Source organism: Somniosus microcephalus, chromosome 20, assembly GCF_052327205.1.
Source record: "Somniosus microcephalus isolate GS21.2 chromosome 20, FLI_Smic_1.0, whole genome shotgun sequence".
NCBI classification, from domain to species: Eukaryota; Metazoa; Chordata; class Chondrichthyes; order Squaliformes; family Somniosidae; genus Somniosus; species Somniosus microcephalus.
The window spans coordinates 4,778,551-4,804,530 of record NC_141006.1 but is presented as its reverse complement, the minus strand read 5'-3'; the positions used below and the strand labels follow the sequence as shown (position 1 = coordinate 4,804,530).

The 25,980-nt window shown below is 48.6% G+C and overlaps 1 protein-coding gene across 1 annotated transcript in view; it reads left to right on the top strand.

Annotated features, from left to right (window-relative positions):
• rims3 (regulating synaptic membrane exocytosis 3) overlaps positions 1 to 25,980 on the top strand; it is a 480,949-nt gene that overhangs the window by 71,614 nt on the left and 383,355 nt on the right. The window contains exon 2 of the mRNA XM_085962301.1: positions 20,906 to 21,190. Within this exon, the coding sequence (XP_085818427.1) occupies positions 20,974 to 21,190 (217 nt within the window). The 5' untranslated portion in view covers positions 20,906 to 20,973. The remainder of the gene's footprint in view (positions 1 to 20,905; positions 21,191 to 25,980) is intronic.

The following is a 25,980-nucleotide window of genomic DNA, read 5'->3' as shown; positions in this document are numbered from 1 at the left end:
TCTCTATATCGCGGACCATCCCGTGCTGATCTCTATATCAGGGGACCATCCCGTGCTGATCTCTATATCAGGGACCATCCCGTGCTGATCTCTATATCAGGGGACCATCCCGTGCTGATCTCTATATCAGGGACCATCCTGTGCTGATCTCTATATCAGGGGACCATCCCGTGCTGATCTCGATATCAGGGACCATCCCGTGCTGATCTCTATATCACGGACCATCCCGTGCTGATCTCTATATCAGGGGACCATCTCGTGCTGATCTCTATATCAGGGACCATCCCGTGCTGATCTCTATATCAGGGGACCATCCCATGCTGATCTCTATATCAGGGACCATCCTGTGCTGATCTCTATATCAGGGGACCATCCCATGCTGATCTCTATATCAGGGGGCCATCCCGTGCTGATCACTATATCAGGGACCATCCCGTGCTGATCTCTATATCAGGGACCATCCCGTGCTGATCTCTATATCAGGGGACCATCCCGTGCCGATCTCTATATCAGGGGACTATCCCGTGCTGATCTCGATGTCAGGGACCATCCCGTGCTGACCTCTATATCAGGGACCATCCCGTGGTGATCTCTATATCAGGGACCATCCCGTGCTGACCTCTATATCAGGGACCATCCCGTGGTGATCTCTATATCAGGGACCATCCCGTGCTGACCTCTATATCAGGGACCATCCCGCGCTGATCTCTACATCAGGGACCTTCCCGTGCTGATCTCTATATCAGGGACCATCCCGTGCTGATCTCTATATCAGGGACCATCCCGTGCTGATCTCTACATCAGGGACCTTCCCGTGCTGATCTCTATATCAGGGGACCATCCCGTGCTGATCTCTATATCAGGGACCATCCCATGCTGATCTCTATATCAGGGACCATCCCGTGCCGATCTCTGTATCAGGGACCATCCCGTGCTGATCTCTATATCAGGGACCATCCCATGCTGATCTCTATATCAGGGAGCATCCCGTGCTGATCTCTATATCAGGGACCATCCCGTGCTGATCTCTATATCAGGGACTATCCCGTGCTGATCTCTATATCAGGGACCATCCCGTGCTGATCTCTATATCAGGGAGCATCCCGTGCTGATCTCTATATCAGGGACCATCCCGTGCTGATCTCTATATCAGGGACTATCCCGTGCTGATCTCTATATCAGGGACCATCCCGTGCTGATCTCTATATCAGGGAGCATCCCGTGCTGATCTCTATATCAGGGACTATCCCGTGCTGATCTCTATATCAGGGACCATGCCGTGCTGATCTCTATATCAGGGACCATCCCGTGCTGATCTCTATATCAGGGACCATCCCGTGCTGATCTCTATATCAGGGACTATCCCGTGCTGATCTCTATATCAGGGACCATCCCGTGCTGATCTCTATATCAGGGACCATCCCGTGCTGATCTCTATATCAGGGACCATCCCGTGCTGATCTCTATATCAGGGACCATCCCGTGCTGATCTCTATTTCAGGGACCATACCGTGCTGATCTCTATATCAGGGACCATCCCGTGCTGACCTCTATATCAGGGACCATCCCGTGCTGATCTCTATATCAGGGACCATCCCGTGCTGATCTCTATTTCAGGGACCATCCTGTGCTGATCTCTATATCAGGGACCATCCCGTGCTGATCTCTATATCTGAAGCACTGGTCTGCTTCTATACAATACACAAGTTCTGACCCTGCTGTACGTTTCTGTATCTAGCAGGTAGAAGTGCCCCACAGAATGAACGGAAAGCCCACAGATAGTCTTATTTTTGTTGATGGCTTTCAATGGTGCCAGTTATTTTTGGAAAACATACCTTTGAACTCAATTTTCCCCAAGTGCGACCTCAGAATCAAAGGCTGCTGGCTGGAGCCCCACCTGGGGCAGGACATTGCCTTTTGAAGGTGTGCAGGTTGCTTTCCATCAATTCCATTTCAAACCCTGACCTTCCACGGCCTACATTAATATTGCACAGTGCACAGTCAGGAGCGATCCATTGTTGCTCAAAAGGTAAAGAAACTGTGGGTTTGAAGTGGTGTCCACAGGATCCGATTCTGTCTGTTAGATCCGTGGTTCAGTGGATAAATAATTACACGGAAGCTGTACATAAACAAATAACAGGTCTTTACTGGAGGAGGGCAATCTCCAGACTGGAGTACAGAGGCATGCGCACAGCTTATATACCGGTGTGGTTACTGCCGGTACTACAGTATACAGGAGCTGTAAAAAGTAGTTCTGACTTAAAGCACATACACGACAATTCCTCCCTTTTTAGATTAATAATACCCCCTTAATATTCAAATAACAAGTACATTTTTACATGTACATTCAATAACAAAAGTCCATTTATAGATTCAGTCTTTGGGGCGGCTTCCTGACCCTTTCGGGATAGCGCCTTTCCGGAGGTTCTTGTTCTTGGTGCAGAGGCGATTCTGACCCCCTTTCATCGGGTAGTTCGTCGGGCTCCACTGCTACTGGGTCTGAAGTAGATACTACCGGTATGTCGGGTTCATCCCCAGGTACTCGAGACATGGGGTTGATGCATTCCTGTGATGCTAAGATCCGATCGACGTGGCGTCTCACAATGTTCTCCCCGACATCCACTGTGTACATTAATGGCCCCTGCCTTGTACATATTGTTCCGGGTTGCCACTTCTCTGTTCGATAGTCCCGGGCCAAGACTGGTTGCCCTACATTGAAGCTCCTTGTCGGCTTCTTGTTGATGTGCTGGAATTGTTTGTCCTCAACATTTCTTCGCACATTTGGTCTGAGCATGTCCAGACGAGATCTCAACCTTCGGTTAAAGAACATCATGGCCGGGGTCTGGTTGGTAACTGCATGTGTCGCGTTTCGGTAGGCTAATAAGAAATTGTCCATCTTATGCTGTAGTGGAATTTCCTCGTCGCACATGGCCTTTATCGCCTTCTTAAAGGTTTGTACGAACCTCTCAGCCAATCCATTGGTGGCTGGATGATACGGGGTGGATGTGTAATGCCTTACCCTATTCCTTTTCATGAATTTTTGGAACTCGTCGGACACAAACTGTGGTCCATTATCAGAGCAGATCTGCTCTGGCAACCCGTTTCTGGCAAATATGGTCCGTAGGACTGCAATCGTTTTCTCTGTACTGGTTGAAGACATCTTTATCACCTCAGGCCACTTTGAATGAGCATCCACTGCTATTAAGAACATTGAGTCCATGAATGGACCAGCAAAATCAATGTGCACCCATTGCCATGGAGAGGAGGGCCACTCCCATGGGTGTAGAGGGGCATGTGGTGGTGCATTTTGGACCTTCTGGCATCCTAAGCAGCTCTTAGTTAGGTCTTCGATTTGTTGATCGATTCCCGGCCACCACACATAAGCCCTAGCTAGGCTTTTCATTTTCACTCCCCCCAGATGACCTTCATGTAGCTCATTTAGCACTCTCTCCCTTAACTTGGGTGGAATCACCACTCTGGATCCACACATCACTGTCCCCTGGCATACTGACAGCTGTTCTCTTCTGGATGAGAATGCTGGCAACAGTGAGTCGCCATGTGTTGGCCATCCCCTCACCGTCAAATCATATACCCGTGACAGCGTCGGATCATTGCGGGTCTCCTTCTCTATATCCGCGTTTGTTACTGGCAATCGTTCAATTATCGACAAATAAAATATCTCGATAGGGTCCACTGCTGGTGCTTCCTCCACAGTAGGCAGTGGCAGGCGTGATAGCCCATCAGCGTTCCCATGCTGTCTCGTGCCTTTATATTCTATTTCATATTGATTCGCCCCTAGAAACAGGGACCATCTTTGTAACCGCTGTGCAGTCATTACTGGCACGCCCTTCTTAGGATTAAAGATGGAGACAAGTGGTTGGTGGTCAGTCAGCAAGGTGAACTTCTGTCCATGCAGATAGTGGTTGAATTTTTTTACTCCCCATACTAGGCTGAGGGCCTCCCTGTCAATCTGGGCGTAGTTGCGCTCGGCTGAGGTTAGTGACCGAGACGCAAAGGCTACTGGCCTCTCCAAACCGTCCGGGAATTTGTGCGACAGCACCGCTCCAATGCCGTAGGGTGATGCATCACATGCCAAACGAATTGGTAGTGCTGGGTTGAAATGGGCCAACACCTCTTTTGATGTGATCAATTCTTTACACTTCTGGAAAGCTCGTCTACGTTCGTCATCCCACTTCCATGGTACCCCTGTTTGCAGTAGGGTGTTCAGCGGGTGTAATACCGTAGACAAATTTGGTAAGAACTTGTGGTAATAGTTTACCAGCCTGAGGAACGACCTCAGTTGTGACACATTTTCCGGTGCTGGAGCCTTGACTACTGCCTCTATCTTGTCAGGGGACTTATGTAACCCCTCTTCATCGATGCCGTGGCTGCAATACGAGATCTGTTTCTGGAAAAACTCGCACTTGTGGCGATTAGCTCGTAGCCCATATTCCTTTAATCTGGCGAGCACCTTCTCCAAGTTAGCGAGGTGATCACCGTCATTTTCGCCCGTGACCAAGATGTCGTCCAAATAACACTGGGTCCCTGGAATCCCTTGCAGGACCTGATCCATCGCCCTTTGCCAGATAGCCGGAGCCGAGGCTACTACAAACACCAGCCGGTTGTATTGATAGAGACCTTTATGGGTGTTGATCGTAAGGTAATGTTTCAAAGCTTCTTCTACCTCCATTTGCAAGTACGCCTGGGCTAGATCAATTTTTGTGAAGTGTTTACCACCAGATAGCGAGGCGAAAATATCTTCAATTCGTGGAAGCGGATATTGCACCGTGTGAAGGACTGGGTTCACTGTCACCTTAAAATCCCCACAGATGCGGACCTTCTTTGGTTCCCCAGGCGTATTACTCAACGACCTCTTCATTACAGGAACGATGGGTGTAGCCCACTCGCTCCAGTCCACTTTGGACAGTACTCCTGAATGTTCCAACCCTTCCAGCTCTGCTTCAACCGCTGGTCTGATCGCATAAGGCACTGGTCTGGCCTTCAGAAACTTTGGGCTTGCATTATCCTCTATTTTAATTGTTGCTGTTATTCCTTTTAGTGTTCCTAGTCCCTCCTGGAACACTTCTTTTGCGTCAGTTAGCATTTTTGACAGTCGTCCAGGTGTGACATCATCATCCTTTTTGGCCTCCACCTTCAGTGCCTGTATGGAATGCCAATCTAAATGTATCTTCCGGATCCATTCACGTCCTTGCAGTGGTGGTCCTCCATTTGGCAATACATATATATCCATTTTAGGTATTTCCTGACTTTATATGTCACTTTCACCCTTATTTTTCCTTTGGGGTAGACTTTTTGCCCCGTATACGTCTTCAAGACAATCTCTGTAGCTTTCAAGGGTATGTGTGAAAATAGCCGCTTGTAGTCTCTTTGATTTATGACTGTTAGAGCTGACCCTGTGTCCAATTCCATTTCCACTTGGACTCCGTCTATCTTGAGTGTAACCCAGATAGTCTGGTGATCCTCCATTTTGGTTATATTATGTAGTTTCAGACAACCCAGCTCCTTGCTTCCGGAATCTGTGTCACTTTTCTGTTCATCTGAACCACTGTCCATCACCTGGTGTACCTTTTTGTACTTCTCCTGTGGAGATTTCTTACTGTTGGTTTTCTTCCCAGACCTGCAGACTCTTGCTATGTGTCCTGCTTTCCCACACTGTCTGCACACTTGGTCCTTGAACCAACAATCTTTCTGGTCATGTGTTGTTCTGCCACAGCGATAGCACTTCCCTGTTCCATAGGTCATTTCGTTGGTGCCATATTCTTGCGGTCTCCGTTGTATCTCTGCAGCGCCCCTTGCGGCTGCTCCGTGTGATACTGCCATACTGAAAGCTTTGTCCAGCGTAAGGTCCTTTTCTGATAGAAGCCGTTTCTGGGTTCCTTCACTTTGTAGCCCACACACAAACTTGTCCCTTAACGTGTCTGCTAGTCCCGCTCCAAACTGGCAGTATTTCAATAGCTTGCGCAGTTCCGTTAGGTACTCAGCATTGCTTTCATCTTTGTGTTGGTTCCTTTTATGGAACTTAAATTGTTCTGCTATCAGCAGCGGTGTGGGGTTTAAGTGGTCCTGTAGGATTTCTACTATGCTTTCAAAATTCTTGTTTACCGGCTTCTCTGGGGTTATTAGATTTCGCAGTAACCCATAAGTTTTTGCACCCATGGAATTTAACAGAACCAGTGCTTTATTAGCATCTGGCACTTCATTCGCCCTGCAGTACACCTCAATACGTTCCACATATGTCGCCCAATCTTCGACTTCATTGTCGAACGTAGAGATACTGCCACTCTTCGGCATCCTTGGTTGTGTGTTAACTATCACCAATGGCGCCTCCCGCGCTTCCCCTTCTTCTCCGCTGGCACAAAATGGCGTCTCCCGCGCTTTCCTTCCTTCCCGCGCTCACCCGTCTTCTCCGCTGCGGCTTCACAAAATGGCGTCTCCCGCGCTCTTCCTTCTTCTCCGCAGCTCAATGGCACCTCCTGCGCTCTCCCTGCTTCTCCGTGGCTCAATGACGTCTCCCGCGCTCTCCCTGCTTCTCCGCAGCTCAATGGCGTCTCCCCTTGCTTCGCCCCGTGGATCCTGATCAGCCCGTGATTCCTGGCTGTGCTCTGCGCGTTCTTCTCTTGATATTTGTCGACGCCGCTCAGTCTAGAACCCGGCTGTTTCTTACCCTCTCTCCGGTTTTGCAGTATTTTTCCTCGATGCCGCTCGGTGATCAACCCCCGGCTGCGCCCTGCTCTCTTCACCCTTTTCTTACCCCGTCGACGCTGCCCGGCTCTCTCTCTCTGCTGTCGGTCGGCTCCAGCTGCCGCTGCTCGGGAAGGGTCTGCTCTGGACCTGTCGTCGGTCTCTTACTGCTCGTTGTGGCTGGGGAACCAAGCCCGGCTCTCCACAGCCTCCCCAGTGAAGTTGGATCTCTGCCTGACTGCTGGGGGGTTGCTAGCGGTCGACGCCCGTGTTCCTGGACTCGACTATTTTTTTGTTTTGTTTAATGTTGCAGGTAGATTCGCATCAACACTCGTCGCCACTGTTAGATCCATGGTTCAGTGGATAAATAATTACACGGATGCTGTACATAAACAAATAACAGGTCTTTACTGGAGGAGGGCAATCTCTAGACTGGAGTACAGAGGCATGCGCACTGCCGGTACTACAGTATACAGGAGCTGTAAAAAGTAGTTCTGACTTAAAGCACATACACTACACTGTCAAGTGAAAGTTCTCCCCATGCTGTATTCAGGAGAGGCCGCCCCGTCTGTTGGGACTACACCAGTCCCACAGGCTGGTCGTTGTGTCTCAGCTGACTTTGGGGCAGGACTCCCGCCTCAGACTTATATTCAGGCCACAGAAAGAGAAATCACTTTGCACTGGCAGTATCTGCCAAGACTAAAAGTTAAACCAAAAGGAATTAAGTTGCCAATGCCTGGGCATGTATGCAGATGGGGTCACACTGTGGGGTTAGGACTAGGAGAGGGTAGATGGAACTTTACACAGTAATGTTCTGTACCTGCCCTGGGAGTGTTTGATGGGACAGTGTAGAGGGAGCATTACTCTGTATCTAACCTGTGGTGTACCTGCCCTGGGAGTGGTTGATGAGACAGTGTAGAGGGAGCTTTACTCTGTATCTAACCCGTGCTGTACCTGCCCTGGGAGTGTTTGATGGGACAGTGTAGAGGGAGCTTTACTCTGTATCTAACCCGTGCTGTACCTGCCCTGGGAGTGTTTGATGGGACAGTGTAGAGGGAGCTTTACTCTGTATCTAACCCGTGCTGTACCTGCCCTGGGAGTGTTTGATGGGACAGTGTAGAGGGAGCTTTACTCTGTATCTAACCTGTGCTGTACCTGCCCTGGGAATGTTTGATGGGAGAGTGTAGAGGGAGCTTTACTCTGTATCTAACCCGTGCTGTACCTGCCCTGGGAGTGTTTGATGGGACAGTGTAGAGGGAGCATTACTCTGTATCTAACCCGTGCTGTACCTGCCCTGGGAGTGTTTGATGGGACAGTGTAGAGGGAGCTTTACTCTGTATCTAACCCGTGCTGTACCTGCCCTGGGAGTGTTTGATGGGGCAGTGTAGAGGGAGCTTTACTCTGTATCTAACCCGTGCTGTACCTGCCCTGAGAGTGTTTGATGGGGCAGTGTAGAGGGAGCTTTACTCTGTATCTAACCCGTGCTGTACCTGCCCTGGGAGTGTTTGATGGGACAGTGTAGAGGGAGCTTTACTCTGTATCTAACCCGTGCTGTACCTGCCCTGGGAGTGTTTGATGGGGCAGTGTAGAGGGAGCTTTACTCTGTATCTAACCCGTGCTGTACCTGCCCTGGGAGTGTTTGATGGGACAGTGTAGAGGGAGCTTTACTCTGTATCTAACCGGTGCTGTACCTGCCCTGGGAGTGTTTGATGGGGCAGTGTAGAGGGAGCTTTACTCTGTATCTAACCCCTGCTGTACCTGCCCTGGGAGTGTTTGATGGGACAGTGTAGAGGGAGCTTTACTCTGTATCTAACCCGTGCTGTACCTGCCCTGGGAGTGTTTGATGGGGCAGTGTAGAGGGAGCTTTACTCTGTATCTAACCGGTGCTGTACCTGCCCTGGGAGTGTTTGATGGGGCAGTGTAGAGGGAGCTTTACTCTGTATCTAACCCCTGCTGTACCTGCCCTGGGAGTGTTTGATGGGACAGTGTAGAGGGAGATTTACTCTGTATCTAACCCGTGCTGTACCTGCCCTGGGAGTGTTTGTTGGGACAGTGTAGAGGGAGCTTTACTCTGTATCTAAACGTGCTGTACCTACCCTGGGAGTGTTTGATGGGACAGTGTAGAGGGAGCTTTACTCTGTATCTAACACGTGCTGTACCTGACCTGGGAGTGTTTGATGGGACAGTGTGGAGGGAGCTTTACTCTGTATCTAAACGTGCTGTACCTGTCCAGATGTTGGCACTGGATGCTTAAAATGGAAATTGTTCCTTTTCTCAACCCTCTCACAGCCCTCAGCTTCATTTCCCCAAAAAGAAAGCAGAATTTTTTAAAAAGGCAAATGGTTTTTAAATAATGACAAACCCAGCCCTATGTCCTGCTCGTGTACAATGGAGAAGTGGAACCCCGAATATTGCCTGAGTTCCCCAGTGGACTGCACCGCCCACCCTGCTCCTCCATTCAGTGCATTGCAAGGACGGTCTTCTTGTAGCCGGCCTGTGCTCTGTAACTCTACCATGAAACCTCTTTGATATTGTACAATAACAATCCATTTTATTGCAGTCAAAATTAACTGGAAACTTTTTGAATACTAGCCAATTCCTCCCATGATGCACCACAGCATGGTGAGCCAATGGCATCTGTTCATGGCCGCTCATTACCGTCGTCCAATCGAAACCATGACCACTGCCGCACGTAACCCAGACATCTCAGGATAGGAGAATATTTGTGTGTAAACTATTGGATTTTACTGCATGTTTTAAACAGGTAGCCTGTTGCTATAAATATTTGATAGCACAAGTTCTGCATTGGGGATATAACAGCGCAGTTGCTGCTGCAGTCAGGCTGTGGTATGTGTTCTGTGTATTAGCCAGGGGAGGGAGTTATTTTAAAGAACTGTGCTGCATACCATTGTGTGTATTAACATTTCATTCACCCTGGGTGGACAGGACATCCCTTATTTATTCTGGCTTTCTCCCCTCTGCTGATTGTGCTGATTCTTGCTGAGATATAGGTTCCACTGGTACCTCACCCAACTGCTGATACTTTACATAGCATTACATCGAATGTACAGCACAGAAACAGGCCATTCGGCCCAACTGGTCTATGCCGGTGTTTATACTCCACATGAGCCTCCTCCCACCCTACTTCATCTCACCCTGTCAAGATATTCTTCTATTCCCTTCTCCCTCATGTGCTTATCTAGCTTCCCCTTAAATACATCTATACTGTTCGCCTCAACTACTTCCTGTGGTAGCGAGTTCCACATTCTCACCACTCTCTGGGGAAAGTTTCTCCAGAAGTCCCTATTGGATTTATTAGTGACTATCTTATATTTATGGCCCCTGGTTCTGGTCTCCCCCACAAGTGGAAACATCTTCTCTATGTCTACATTATATGTGAGCATAGACCAAGAGTTTCAGCAGGGTGTTCAAACAGGTGGCATCACTGGACTGCAACGAGAAACAGGAACACGGGCTGATATTATTTTCCCTCCCTCACCCAGGAGCAAGGAGGCCGGGTTTAGAAATCTAGTGTCTGTCTCGTCAAGGATCGGCAAACTCAACTCAGATCAGCAACCTGATCAGGGCCTTGTGACTCAGTCCCACATTTGTTGTGCAATTTCCCACACGAAGACATCTGGTAACTCCGCAGGAATCAGACCATGTCCTGAGTCGGGAGCAGCTCGTAAAGTTAACCAGACTCATCGGCTGTGTAGCATTGCTAGTTCAGGAGTCGATGTTTTTATTTAAATATATAAATGGTTCATTGATTCACTGCAGTCTGTAGAGAGGCTCATTATCATACCACAGGTGGATGCTGGGATTTCTTTTTAATTGGTTGAATTACTCAATCTTAATTGACACAGTTTGTTGTAGATTCTACAGTTTCCATATTTTCACTTAAATATGTGCTCAGGAAAACTGTACAATCCACAGGAGAAGCCTGATCATGACCTGGAGCCACTAAAGCTTTGCCGTCTTCCAATCCGATAATGTCCAGCTGGGAATATCGAGACTGCTAACAAGGGCTCCTCTCACTCTTTACCTGAGGCACGAACCGAGGCCGACTGTTCCAGCCCGGAAAGAACAAAAGAAAGATCTTGCATTTCTCCAGCGCCTTTCATCACCTCAGGACATTCCAAAACGCTTTACAGCCAATGAAGTATTTTTGAAGTGTAGTCACTGTTTTAATATAGGAAAAACAGTAGCGAATATGCGCACAGCAATATCCCACAACCAGCAATGTGATAATGAAAAGAATCTGTTTTAGTAATGTTGGTTGAAGGATAAATATTGGCCAGGACACTGTTGAGAACTCCTCTGCTCTGCTTCCAATAGTGCCGTGGGATCTTATACGTCCATCTGAGAGAGCAGGTGGGGCCACGGTTTAAGGTCTCATCTAAAAGACGGCACCTCTGCCAGTACAGCACTCCCTCAGTACTGCCCATCCGACAGTGCAACGCTCCCTCAGTATTGACCCTCCGACGGTGCGGCACTCCCTCAGTACTGACCCTCCGACAGTGCAGAGCTCCCTTAGTACTGCCCCTCCGATAGTGCAGCGCTCCATCAGTACTGACCCTCTGACAGTGCGGCGCTCCATCAGTACTGACCCTCCGACGGTGCGGCACTCCCTCAGTACTGACCCTCCGACAGTGCAGAGCTCCCTTAGTACTGCCCCTCCGATAGTGCAGCGCTCCATCAGTACTGACCCTCTGACAGTGCGGCGCTCCATCAGTACTGCCCCTCCGACAGTGCGGTGCTCCCTCAGTACCGCCCCTCCGACAGTGCGGCGCTCCCTCAGTACTGCCCCTCCGACAGTGCGGCGCTCACTCAGTACTGCCCCTCTGACAGTGCAGCAGAATTCCCTCAGTACTGACCCTCTGACAGTGCGGCGCTCCCTCAGTACCGCCCCTCCGACAGTGCAGCACTCCCTCAGTACTGCCCCTCCGACAGTGCAGCACTCCCTCAGCACTGCCCCTCCGACAGTGCGGTGCTCCCTCAGTACTGCCCCTCCGATAGTGCAGCGCTCCCTCAGTACTGACCCTCGGACACTGCAGCGCTCCCTCAGTACTGCCCCTCGGACAGTGCAGCGCTCCCTCAGTACTGTCCCTCCGACAGTGCAGCACTCCCTCAGTACTGACCCTCCGACATTGCAGCGCTCCCTCAGTACTGTCCCTCCGACAGTGCAGCACTCCCTCAGTACTGACCCTCCGATAGTGCAGCGCTCCCTCAGTACTGACCCTCGGACACTGCAGCGCTCCCTCAGTACTGACCCTCGGGCACTGCAGCGCTCCCTCAGTACTGCCCCTCCGACAGTGCAGCACTCCCTCAGTACTGCCCCTCCGACAGTGCAGCACTCCCTCAGTACTGCCCCTCCGACAGTGCAGCAGTCCCTCAGTACTGCCTCGGACACCGGCCACGGGACTCAAGAGAGTCGGTGTGGTGGGGGGGCGGGGGGGTGGTGGAGGGGGATTACAATTAACGTGGCCTGCTGGTTTGGCTGCTGAGTTCCTGAAGACACTGATGGCAACATGCATGGTGTGAGCTATGGTCATTCGCAGATCAATTTGGCAAAGGCCCCCGATTTGCGTATGCCATGGGCCGAACCCCAGATTCAGACACGCACTCTGGATGACTACTCAGCAACCAATATGGCGGGCAGGGCGATTGCGCTGGTGGAATGGCATGACCACCTTCATTCTTGGCTCTTCTCTCATGTTCTTACCCTGGTTTATTTCAGCTCTCAATCGTCAATCCTTCTCGTGGGTGAGTCCCGACTCCGCATATCTCCAGAGTGTCTGTCCCAGCCTTGTTAATTGGGTAAACTTTCAGTCATGTGCCTGGGGCAAAGAACAGCAAATCTGTCTGGTAATTCATCTTAAGGTGCTGGAATTTCTCAGATACTTTACAAAAAGAAGCACATTTAATGAAAAAGCAAATAGTCCAACAGTTATATTACAATTAGATATTTACAGTCGAAAATCCACAATCTAACTCCTCGAGTGGGAAAATGCAATAACAGGGGTGCACTATAACGCTAAACTATTCTTTTAGTTTAAATAAAACTCACGGTCATATTCTTTCCATTGTCAGTGAGTAAGTGGAAAATGGTTTGCACTTATTAGCTGATTAAACGATTGCTCGATTTAAGAGTGTGCAGTTCAAGTGTTGGGGACTGTATATTAATATTCTTCCTGGCATTGTTTGTCAATAACCTTGGGCTTGGAGCACGGCTGTGATCTTTAGCTTCTAACCCGGCCTGTTCCTTTAAGGCCATGGTGCTAGGTCCAGTAATTGCCTCTCTTGACCAACAGCTGAGGTCGCAAAGGGCAGTGATAACTGTAAACGTCATGCTCCAGGTCAACTGTCTTCTGTCTCTTTTAACCTTGTTTTGCATCATTAAGTGTGACATCTGGAATGTGACTTTTACATATGTTAATGGCTGGTCTAATGGCCCTGCATTGACCATGGCATTGTTTTATAAGCTAGGAGTGTTACATCATGAGTGTAATGCATTCTGCTGCTATGGTGAAGCTACGTCACTTTGCAACCAAAATGTCTAATTGTTCAGTCAGAGGTTAATTAAGAGGCTACAGGCATTCTGGTTTTGATATGATGTATTCCTGGAGCGTTCCTTTCTTTCCTTATACTTTTGTTTTGAAGTGTTACACAGAAAGTTATCTGTGACACGTGAAGTGTGAGGGAGAAATAACTAAAGAATTTGCATTTATATATCGCTATTCACAATGTCGCAAAGCTCTTTACAGCCAATGAAGTGCTTTTACAGTGCAGTCATTGTGTTAATGTAGGAAACTCGACAGTCAATTTGTGCACAGCAAGCTCCCGCAAACAACAATGAGATAATCACAGAAACCCCACAGTGCAGATAGAGGCCATTTCGGCCCATCGAGCCTGCACCGACACATATCCCACCCGATCCCCGTAACCCCTACACCAACACATATCCCACCCTATCCCTGTAACCCCACGTATTTAATCCCCCTAACACTAAGTGTCAATTTATCATAGCCAATCAACCTAACCCGCACATCTTTGGACTGTGGGAGGAAACCGGAGCACCCGGAGAAAACCCACGCAAGCACGGGGAGAATGTGCGAACTCCACACAGACAGTCACCCGAGGTCGGATTTGAACCCGGGTCCCTGGCGCTGTGAGGCAACAGTGCTAACCACTATGCCACCATGCTGATAATGACCTGATAATCTGTTTTAGAGATGTTAGCTTGAGGAATAAATATTGGCCAGGTCACTGGGGATAACTCCCCTACTCTTCTTCAAATAGTGGGATCTTTTACAACCTCCTGAGAGGGTAGATGGGGCCTCGGTTTAATGTTTCATCTTCATAGAGGGCAGTATTCCCTCAATACTGGCATTGAGGGATCAGCCTAGATTTTATGTTGAAGTCTCTGGCGTGGGATTATGAACCCACCACCTTCTGACTCAGAGGCAAGAGTGCGACTCACTGAGCTAAGGCTGACACCTACTGTGACTGAAAAGAAATGAGCTGTAAATATGCCACCTTATAGAAAGAACAGAAAACCTCCAACGGCATTGGTCTCGCTAAGTCAGAGGGTGTGCTGTCTTATCAGGGCAAGGCCATTAGACCATGTAAAACACAATGGGCCCGAACTTCCTGGATTGGGGGAGGACATCCCAGGAGTGGCTTGGCCAGAGTCTGGTCACGTTCATATAGTAACCTAGGAATTCCACTCAGCACAACATTCTTGGGCCCAGCAGATCCCATGTCTGCTGAGACCAGGCATCCAGATGTTGTCTGCTGGGACTAGATTATTTATTGGTCAATTGACTCTTCAGCTTGGCTGGGGTTTGGGTTTCCCACCCCGGCCAGCAGGTTGCCACTCTGACTTTCCAGTACCTCATTGAGGTGATCATCTCTGTTGCATCTCTACAGATGTGTAGCCCTCTGCCCTGCATATTAAATTGATCCCGTCCCCGGGATTTGGGACAGGGTTACCAGCATTTCCAAATGGCAGACAGAAGCCCTGCCCTTCTTGCACTGTCAGTGAGCGAGGACAAAATTTCAGGCCCAATGTCTTTATGTGCTGCTAATGTATAGGTGTGTGGCCCCTTTAAGGCCACATAGTCCAATTGATGCTAAGCAAACACTGGGTGAGTTCACACACAGATCAATTACAAGGCTGCAGACGTTGTGGCTCCAGGATCTCCTGTTCCTCTTTGGTTCTTGGCACAGGTAGGATGTGTGCGTAAGACTTTTCCAGAGAAATAGGTAGATTGATTTAATTTTTTGGAGAAAAGCAAACACCTAGGATGCATGTCTTGCAGACATACAATCGCTTATATCAGACTCATAGGTGTTAACGTAGTTTGCCCATTATATGAGCCGGGCAGTAAAATGAATAGTGCTTCTCAAAGGCTAGCCTGACATGGTGTCTGCCATGGCTCAGTTAGTAGCACTCTCACATCCCGGTCAGAAGGTTGCGGGTTCATAGTCCTGCTCCTGAGACTGGAGCACATGCCCACTCAGGTGGATGTAAAAGATCCCATGGCGTTAGTTAAAATGGAAATGGGGAGTTCTCCCTGGTTGCCTGGCCTATATTTATCCCTCAACCAACATCACTAAAAAACAGATTATCTGGTCATTTATCTCATTGCTGTTTGTGGGATCTTGTTGTGCACCAATTGGCTGCTGTGTTTCCTACATTACAACAGGTGACCGCTCTTCACAATAGTACTTCATTGGCTGTAAAGAGCTCTGGGATGTCCTGAGGTCATGAATGGTGCTATATAAATGCAAGATCTTTCTTTCAAATCACCAGTAAACAAAGTAAACCAGTGTATATGGGGGTTCACAGACTTTATAGATACACTTGCTAATAAAAGTCATACAGTGAGTCTGTTCAATAGCTGGGGTGTTTAACATGGTGTTAGCGGTGAGCTTGTCATTGACATCTCTGAGAATGGCTGACGTCAGTTGTTGGGTGTAACTGGGGACAGAAACTTTGCCTTCTTCTTCAACTTACAGCTTACAAAAATCCTGCCTGAACAAAGCAGTTAACAGCACACCAGTGCATTTATCAAGACTTGACAGTGGAGCTGAGGGAGCGGGTGGGCCGTGAGAGGTCAAACCAGCTCTGCGGCATTTCTCTGTGCCCCTATTCTATCATCTTCCGAAGTCCTGATTAACAGTGTTCTGTTAATGCCATGTGTTCTTCTTGTGCTGCGGACTCTTGCCCACAGGGAACTTGACTGCGGAACTTGAAATTAATTGAAACGGAATCTCCGGACTTCAGGCACAGCAGCCATCTCCATTCCAGCCAACTGAACTGGTTTCCAACCCAGGTCCTGGCACTAAAAAGCCAGAGTCCCTGAAGTAGCTGTGACTCTCCATGCCCCCCACCAACCGTGCCACCTCGCCCCTACCCCCCATCCCCACCCCTCACCCCTACCCCCCGCCCCTACCCCCCACCCCTACCCCCGCCCCTAACCCCAATACCCACCCCTCACCCCTACCCCCCGTCCCTACCCCCGTCCCTAACCCCCGCCCCTACCCCCGTCCCTACCCCTGCCCCTAGCCCCCATCCCCACCCCTCACCCCTACCCCCCATCCCCACCCCCGTCCCTACCCCCCGCCCCTACCCCCCATCCCCACCCCTCACCCCTACCCCCCGCCCCTACCACCCGCCCCTACCCCTGCCCCTAGCCCCCATCCCCACCCCTCGCCCCTACCCCCCGTCCCTACCCCCCGCCCCTACCCCCGTCCCTACCCCCCATCCCCACCCCTCACCCCTACCCCCCGCCCCTACCCCCGCACCTAACCCCCATCCCCACCCCTCACCCCTACCCCCCGCCCCTACCCCCGCCCCTAACCCCCATCCCCACCCCTCACCCCTACCCCCCGTCCCTACCCCCCGCCCCTACCCCCGCCCCTAACCCCCATCCCCACCCCTCACCCCTACCCCCCGCCCCTACCCCCGCCCCTAACCCCCATCCACACCCCCCGCCCCTACCCACCCCCCATCCCTACCCCCACTCCTAACCCCGCCCCTACACCCCGCCCCTACCCCCCGCCCCTACCCCCCGCCCTTACCCCAGCCCCTACCCCCCGCCCCTACCCCCCGCCCCTACCCCCCACCCCTACCACCGTCTCTACCCCCCATCCCTACCCCCACTCCTAACCCCGCCCCTACCCCCCGCCCCTACTCCCGCCCTTACCCCAGCCCCTACCCCCCGCCCCTACCCCACGCCCCTAACCTCGTCCCTACCCCCCGCCCCTAACCACGCCCCTACCCCCGTCTCTACCCCCGGCCCCTACCCCCGTCCCTACCCCCGTCCCTACCCACCGTCCCTACCCCCATCCCTACCCCCTGCCCCTACCCCGTCCCTAACCCCCGTTCCTACCCCCATCCCTACCCCCCGCCCCTACCCCCCGTCCCTACCCCCATCCCTACCCCCCGCCCCTACCTCCCGTCCCTACCCCGTTCCTACACCCCGCCCCTACCCCCCGCCCCTACCCCCGTCCCTACCCCCCCGTCCCTACCCCCCGCCCCTACCCCCCGTCCCTAACCCCCGTACCTACCCCCCGCCCCTACCCTCCGTCCCTACCCCCGTCCCTACCCCCGTCCCTAACCCCGCCCCTACCCTCCGTCCCTACCCCCCGCCCCTACTCCCGTCCCTACCCCCTGACCCTACCCCCCGACCCTACCCCCTGCCCCCCTACCCCCTGCCCGTACCCCCCTACTCCCCTGCCCTCATAACCCCTACCCCCCCGCCCCTGCCCCCCGCCCCTACCCCCCGACCCCTACCCACTAAACCATGACCCTGCCCTGCCCCCTAACCCCCGCCCCAACCCCCTGCCCCTTTTACTACGTTAAAGGCGCTATATAAATGCAAGTTGTTGTTGTTTACAGTCAAGGTGCTAAAGTAGTAGCAGGATATTTAGAAAATCATAATACAGTCAACCAGAGTCAGCATGGTTTTATGAAAGGGAAATCATGTTTGACAAATTTGCTAGAGTTCTTTGAGGATGTAATGAGCAGGGTGGATAAAGGGGAACCAGTAGACGTAGTGTATGTGGATTTCCAGAAGGCATTCGATTAGGTGCCACATAAAAGGTTACTGCATAAGATAAGACCTCACGGGGTTGGGGGTAATATATTAGCATGAATAGAGGATTGGCTAACTAACAGAAAACAGAGAGTCGGGATAAATGGGTCATTTTCAGGTTGGCAAACTGTAACTAGTGGGGTGCCACAGGGATCAGTGCCGGGGCCTCAACTATTTACAATCTATATTAATGACTTGGATGAAGGGACCGAGTGTACTGTAGCCAAATTTGCTGATGATATAAAGATAGGTGGGAAAGTAAGTTGTGAAGAGGACACAAAGAATCTGCAAAGGGATATACAGGAAACTTTTTTTTATCCGGCACGGACGGGACCAACATGGTGCCGGTTCATCAAAAATTCCGGATAACCGAACGCTATAGTAAAAGATACGGAGCTGAGAGCTCCATATAAAGCAACAAACCCTGTTGCTTAGCAACAAGTTCAGAACAATGGCCACAAGTTGCAAGCGTCTCTGTAGCTTAGCAACAGCTGCAGCCACACGCTTGAACTTGCGTTCCTCCATCTGTTGCTGTGCAATATGAAATAAAACCTACTCCTGAATTTTGCCGGTTAACCGAGATTTCTGATTATTTAGGTGCTGGTAAATCGAAAGTTTCCTGTAGATAGGTTGGGCAAAAATTTGACAGATGGAGTTTAATGTGGGAAAATGTGAGGTTATCCACTTTGGTAGGAAAAATAAAAAAAGCAAATTATTATTTAAATGGAGGGAGATTACAAAATGCTGCAGTACAAAGGGATCTGGGGGTCCTTGTACATGAAACACAAAAAGTTAGCATGCAGGTACAGCAAGTAATTAGGAAGGCAAATGGAGTGTTGGCCTTTATTGCGAGGGGTATGGAGTATAAAAGTAGGGAAGTCCCGCTACAACTGTACAGGGCGTTGGTGAGACCACACCTGGAGTACTGCGTACAGTTTTGATCTCCTTTATTTAAGGAAGGATATACTTACATTGGAGGCAGTTCAGAGAAGGTTCACGAGGTTAATTCCTGAGATGAAGGGGTTGACTTATGAAGAAAGGTTGAGCAGGTTGGGCCGATACTCACTGGAGTTTAGAAGAATGAGAGGTGATCTTATTGAAACATAAGATACTGAGGGGGTTCGACAAGGTAGATGCAGAGAGGATGTTTCCCCTCGTGGGGGAATCGAGAACTCGGGGGCACAGTTTCAGATTAAAGGGTCGCCCTTTTAAAACGGAGATGAGGAGGAATTTCTTCTCTGAGGGTCGTAAATCTTTGGAATTCTCTGCCCCAGAGAGCTGTGGAGGCGGAGTCAGTGAATATATTTAAGGTGGAGACAGACAGATTTTTGAAAGGTAAGGGAGTCGAGGGTTATGGGGAGCAGGCAGGGAAGTGGAGCTGAGGCCAAGATCAGATCAGCCATGATCTCATTGAATGGCGGAGCAGGCTCGAGGGGCCGAATGGCCTACTCCTGCTCCTATTTCTGATGTTCTTATGTACTACATGGAATAGAACAAGTTAATCTGCGGTGATATTTCAAATTAAGCTACCTGTTCAGGGACCAGTACAAGCTGGTAATGGGGAAGTTCAGGACTGAAGTCAGACAATTAGAGCCTGTGATGGAGGGGTTGCAGCTTTCTATGAAATGGCCTCGCTCACCTGTATCGATCTTTGGGATTTACAGGTTGTTAAAACCCAAGCCTCGTATTATCTACGCCCTATCAGCTCATTTATCCTGCGTCCTGCCCCAGTCTGTTCAACCCGGGGAGGTCCTGTCAGACTCAGTGTAATGCAGGGTGGTGCTCTCGCCTGCTGCCTCGCTAAAGATCACTGGTACAGCAAGTCGTACTGGGAGTGGACACAACTCACAGTCCAACACTCCAAACATGGAGATTCAGTTTAAAATTCAGGCCGAAATTGTTGGGCAGATACAGTCACAAAGAAACAGACATAGATGAATATACTGTACTCCTGTTTATCAGTGAATGGATATTTTTTAAACACTAACACAGATGGGCCGAATGTCTCTGTACCTGTAAACACCCCATGATTTTGGAAACTTTTAATCACAGGGACTGTGTGCCCAAAGCACAGCCTGCAAATAATGTAGTGAAATATGGCCATGAATTGGGAATCTTATTCAGAGCGACCATCAGGATAGGGATGTGGAAAATGCAAGTACTGTAAAGGTAAGCCTTTAGGTACAGTGTTTGAGCAGTGTGGAGGAAGCTTTACACTTGATCAAACCTTGCTGCATCTGACCAGGGAGTGCCTCATATAACAATGTATGGTTCCAGTTAGATACAGAGTAAAGCTCTACACTACACTGTTCCATCAAACACTCCCAGGGCAGCTACAGCACGGGTTAGATACAGAGTAAAGCTCTACACTACACTGTTCCATCAAACACTCCCAGGGCAGCTACAGCACGGGTTAGATACAGAGTAAAGCTCCCTCTACACTGTCCCATCAAACACTCCCAGGGCAGGTACAGCACGGGTTAGATACAGAGTAAAGCTCCGTCTGCATAATGACTCAGGCCTAACCATGGAAAAGTCCCCCAATACCCCTAGCCAAGCTGTGGCCTCTCTGAGTGAGATTTCCAATCAGGAGATATATTATTGGCAATATGGTTCTCTGTAAACTTTCATGCCAATAAAGCATTTAAAAAATTTTTTTTTTAATATATTAAGCTTGGTGTCCACTTGCAGTTGTGTCTGAGTTGAGTCTGCTCCGAGCTCAGTCTTTGTCTGACCCTGACAGCCAACAGCAGAGGGAACTATCATTATATTCTGGCTCAATCTGAACCCAGACATCTGAGGTGAAAGGTCAGTGTCTAACCCAATGCACCACCCGGTCCTGCAAACATGACTTTCATAGAATTTTACAGCACAGAAGGAAGCCATTTGGTGCATTGTGCCTGTTCCAGCTCTCTGAAAGAGTTAACCCCTTAGTCCCATTCCCCTGTCCTTTCTCATTTTACTGTTTCTAACTATCTACGAAAGGCGGTGTAACTAACCATCCCTCGGTTGCTCCTGTGCACTCGGAATTTTTAACATGTTCAATTTTTGTTGGAAACGCACAAATTGAAACAATATGTTGTTCTTTATCCGAACAGTTACTCCATAAAAGTCCCGGAGAGAATTCACACGGCCGAAAGACCAGAGACCTCAGAAAAAAACAAAAATGTACAACGGGGCCACGAGTAAAGCAGCGAGGAGCGTGCTGCGGAGTTCGAGTATAAGCGGGGAGATGTACGACATGGAGAAGGGCAGCGGCAGCCGGCAGGAACCGGTGGCAGATTCCGCCATTAAGAAGAGGCGGTCCAGTCTCGGTGCCAAAATGGTCGCCATCGTTGGACTGTCGCAGTGGAGCAAAAGTACAACTCAACTCAACCAGACCGGTAAGTGGCAAATTAAACTGATTTGCTTTACGCAGGTGATTGGGAAGGATGTACAGGCTAGTTAAAGATTACTACACTCTGAACTACCGTAAAATCCATGTACAAAGCACGCCCATGTATAAACCAGCTCCTGGGGCTGACGAGTTGAATGACACAGCGGTTTGTACAATAAGTAGGTAAGATTATAGAGTATACTAGTTCCTCTGACACTGCCTGGCGTAGCCTATGGGCCAGAGGCCCCACCTTCAATTCCCAGCTTGTGATGAGTTCGCTGATCTCAGCTGGGATGGCAATATGAGCACGCCAGTTGGATCCTGCATCTCGTAGCGGGAAAGAAAAAATCACCCTGGGTTCCCAATCCGGGATCATTATCCTGCTGGCAAGTGCACATGTGCGGGTGTCAGGTGAGGGCAATATCAGGCTCAGTAGTGATACCTGCCACAGTTAAATATAGACTGCAGCACTCATTTTAGAGACTAAGAGAGAGTTACCAGACCTATGGTGGGAAAGTGAATCAAGACAGAAAAGGCATGAAAACCACTGTAGAGATGAGTTTTAGTAATTGCATCAACAAAGTACTTCATTCGTTGAAAGTATTTCCACAGCTTCAGAAGATTAAATCCATGAAGGACGGTTTGTGAATGGATCAATTGTGCACGGCCTGTTGAAAGGAATGCGCTAATGGCATTTTTATGGTTCCATCCCCCGTCCCCCTCCCATTGCACCTTCTATTCTTACCCTAAAGGGGTCAGCTGTGGCTCAGTGGCAGCACCCTCACCTCCGAGTACAGAAGATTATGGGTTCAAGTCCCACTCCAAAGACTTGAGCACATAATCCAGGCCAACACTTCAAGTACTGAGGGCGTGCTGTATTGTCGTAGGTGCCGTCTTATGGATGAGACATTAAACTGAGGAACTGTCTGCCCTCTTAGGTGGATGTAAAAGATCCCTAATTAAAGAAGAGCAGGAGCGTTCTCCCCGGTGTCCTGGCCAATATTGATCCCTCAACCGAAATCACTAAAAACAGATTATCTTATCTGGTCATTATCATATTGCTGTTTGTGGGAGTTTGCTGCGCACAAATTGGCGGCTGCATTCCCTACATTAGAACAGTGGCTACACTTCAACCGTACCTCATTGGTTGTAAAGCACTTTGGGATGATGTCCTGAAGTTGCGAAAGGTGCTATCTAAACGGAAGTTCTTCCTTCCTTCCTTCCTTCCTTCCTTCCTTCCTTCCTTCCTTCCTTCCTTCCTTTCTCTCTTTCTTTCTTTCTTTCCCTCTTTCTTTCCCTCTTTCTTTCTCTCTTTCTTTCTCTCTTTCTTCTTATGTTCATTAATAAATAGACATTCTTATTATGAACACAGCTAGATTTTGCTAGACACTTTTATTGAGCACATGTGGACTAGGTACAGTGTCTGTAGAGGTATCCATCTTGACTGCTGCCTTGTGGGTAGCCTAGTGCCTCATGGGTAATGTAGTCTTAATATACATACAGCTGGGTAGTGTAGTCTTATATATTTACAGCTCTACACAGCTCTACGGCTCCACCTAGTGTCCACTATAGAATGACATGTTATTGATCATTACATCCCCCTTTCTTTGAGGTTTAACAAAATCAATATCAATCAACTTTCAAGAAAACAATAAAGATAATATCAGTAACACTTTTGTTAGTGCTCTATAAACATAAACATTTTCAAAACAGTCAACACATTTTCAAAGCTTTACATTGTACTCAAAGATTAAGTCTATCAGGCTTTTTTACTTCACGTGTGGATCTTCTCAACACGGGGAAGTCTGATGTGTCTTCATGAGATTGTTCTGGCGGTGAATGACAAGATGCAGTTGCGGCATTGTCATCAATCTGGTCTTGAATAGTCTCTTGTGTTCTTAGGAGGGAACGGCAGTTCCTCCTGAGAATCTGTCCTTCCTCAGTTCTAACAGTGTATGACCTTGGTCCTACTTCCTCAAGAACTGTAGCTTTCCTGTTCCATGGTGGTATTGGTATGTCAGCTACTATCATTGGTTCCTTTGCTTGTTTGTTTTGGTGTTTCTGACATGTCTCACATTTGCCTATCATGTTCTCAATGTCCTTATTTATGCCAGGCCAATACACAGTGTCTCTTGCTCTCCTTTTGCATTTTTCAATTCCGAGGTGTCCCTCATGAATCCTTTTGAGCATGTCTTGACGTAGAGCCTGTGGAATGACTATTCTGTTCTGTTTTAGTAATAGTCCACTTGCAACACTCAATTCTGACCTTATGTGAAAATATTTTGGACAGGAACCTTTTGGCCAACCACGATGAATGTTCTCTATTACTGTTTGTAATACTGTATCTTTTACTGTTTCTTCTGCTATTTGCTTTGATTTTGTGTCTGACACGGGCAGCGCAGCAGTGACCATACTCACATGAACATCCACGTCTTCTTCAGTAGAGCTCACATGACTCATTGTGGGTGCTCGGGATAGTGCATCTGCTAACACAATGTATTTGCCTGGTGTGTAGATCAGTTCAAAGTCATATCTTTGCAGCTTCATCATGAGTCGTTGAATCCTTGGAGACATCTCATTCAGGTTCTTTTTTATGATGGCAACCAGAGGGCTGTGGTCTGTCTCAACTGTGAAGGTGGGAAGTCCATATATGTAGCCATGAAACTTTTCTAGTCCAACTACCAAGCCTAGACATTCCTTTTCAATCTGGGCGTATCGACACTCAGTATCAGTCATAGACCTGGAGGCATAGGCAACAGGCTTCCAATCTTCACCCTCTGCTTGTAGCAAGACCACACCTAGGCCATCTTTTGATGCATCCGTTGACACTTTGATTCTTTTTGTTGGGTCAAAGAAGGTGAGTACAGGTGTGGTTGTCAGCACTGTTTTGAGGTTTATCCACTCTTGTTCATGTCTTTCTGTCCATGTGAACTCATTTGTTTTATGTAGCAGGTCTCGCAGACAGGCTCTCTTGGCTGACAAGTTAGGAATGAACTTTCCAATGAAGTTTATCATCCCCATGATGCGTAGCACTCCTTTTTTGTCAGTGGGTCGGGGCATTTTGAGTATGGCGTTTACTTTTTCCATATCTGGCTCTATTCCTTTACCAGATAGATTATCTCCTAGGAAAGTGACTTCCTGGACGCCAAACTGACACTTGGCTTTGTTGAGCTTCAATCCATTCCGGCGTATTCTCTGTAGCACTTTAGTCAGTCTCTCATTGTGTTCTTTCAGTGTGGAGCCCCAGATGATGATGTCATCAACATAGACCCGAACTCCTTCCAAACCTTCAATTATGTGTTCCATCGCTCTATGAAAGATTTCAGATGCAGATATTATCCCGAAAGGCATTCTGAGGAAACAATACCTGCCAAATGGTGTGTTGAAGGTACAGTATTTGGTGCTCTCTTCATCCAGTTTTAGTTGCCAAAATCCTCGTGAGGCGTCGAGCTTTGTAAAGTATCTGGCACCTGACATTTCACTGGTGATTTCTTCTCGCTTGGGAATCTGGTAGTGTTCACGTTTTATGTTTGCATTTAAGTCCTTTGGATCCATGCATATTCTTAGATCATTGTTCTTTTTCTTTACACATACCATGGAGTTAACTCAGTCTGTTGGCTCTTCGACTTTCCTGATGACTCCAAGTGTGGTCATTCTGTCCAGTTCATTCTTGAGCCGGTCACGCAGGGGTGCTGGAACTCTTCGTGGAGCATGTACCACTGGCTGAGCATCCTCCTTTAGCTGGATCTTGTAAGTGAATGGTAGAACTCCAAATCCTTTGAACACATCCTGGAAATTATTCACTACAGAATCCATCGAGTCATCTGGTCTGCTTATGGCACAGTTTATACGGTAGACTCTCTTTTCCAGTTCTAAGTCCTCACAAGCTTTGTCACCTAGCAGTGAATCAAGTCCTTCAGCCACAACAGAAAACATGAGATGATGCACTTTGTCTTTGACTGTCACTTTAAGTCTGCATACACCTAAGCTATCTATTTTCTGTCCATTATAGTTCTTCAGTAGTACTGACTTTTTCTGTATTTTGGGCTTTTCTTTCATGTTTTTAATGTCACTCATACTGATTAAGTTTGCTTTTGCCCCAGTGTCCAGTTTCAATGTAACTAATGCTCCATTTACCTGCAGTGGGATCATCCATTTGTCCACTTTTACTGCATTAACTTTATGTTCAGCATTGTCCATTTCTGAGGGCTGCACATTTTCTGTATCCTTTTTGATATCGTCACATGACACCATTCGTACAAAAAATGTCTCACTTAAATCAGTGTCCTCAATTACATTAACTCGTTGCCCTTTCTTAGTTTTTACTTTTGAAAAGCATTGTTTGGCAAAGTGATTCTTTCCATTACACTTTGTGCACATTTTTCCAAACGCTGGGCATTGTCTTAACTGGTGTTTGTAACCACAGCGTTTACAATTAAAAATTTCATCCTCCGATTGCTTTTCATTTCTGTTCTGCCCATGTTTCTTCCCCTTGTAGGACACAGCACCAACAGCAGCATTATCACTCATTACAATCGCATCATTATTGATTTCACTGAAAGTCTTCGCGTGCTTTCGCTAGCTCACTGGTTTGGCATATTTTCACCGCATTTTCCAAATTTAGTTCGGTTTCTCTCAACAGACGTTCCCTGACTTTTTTGTCATAAATACCAAACACAATCTGGTCACGAATCATGGATGATTTCAGCTCAGAGAAATTACATGTCTGTGCTTTCAGTTTCCGATCAGTTATAAAGGTATCAAAAGTCTCATTTTGCTGCTGTGTCCTTGAACAGA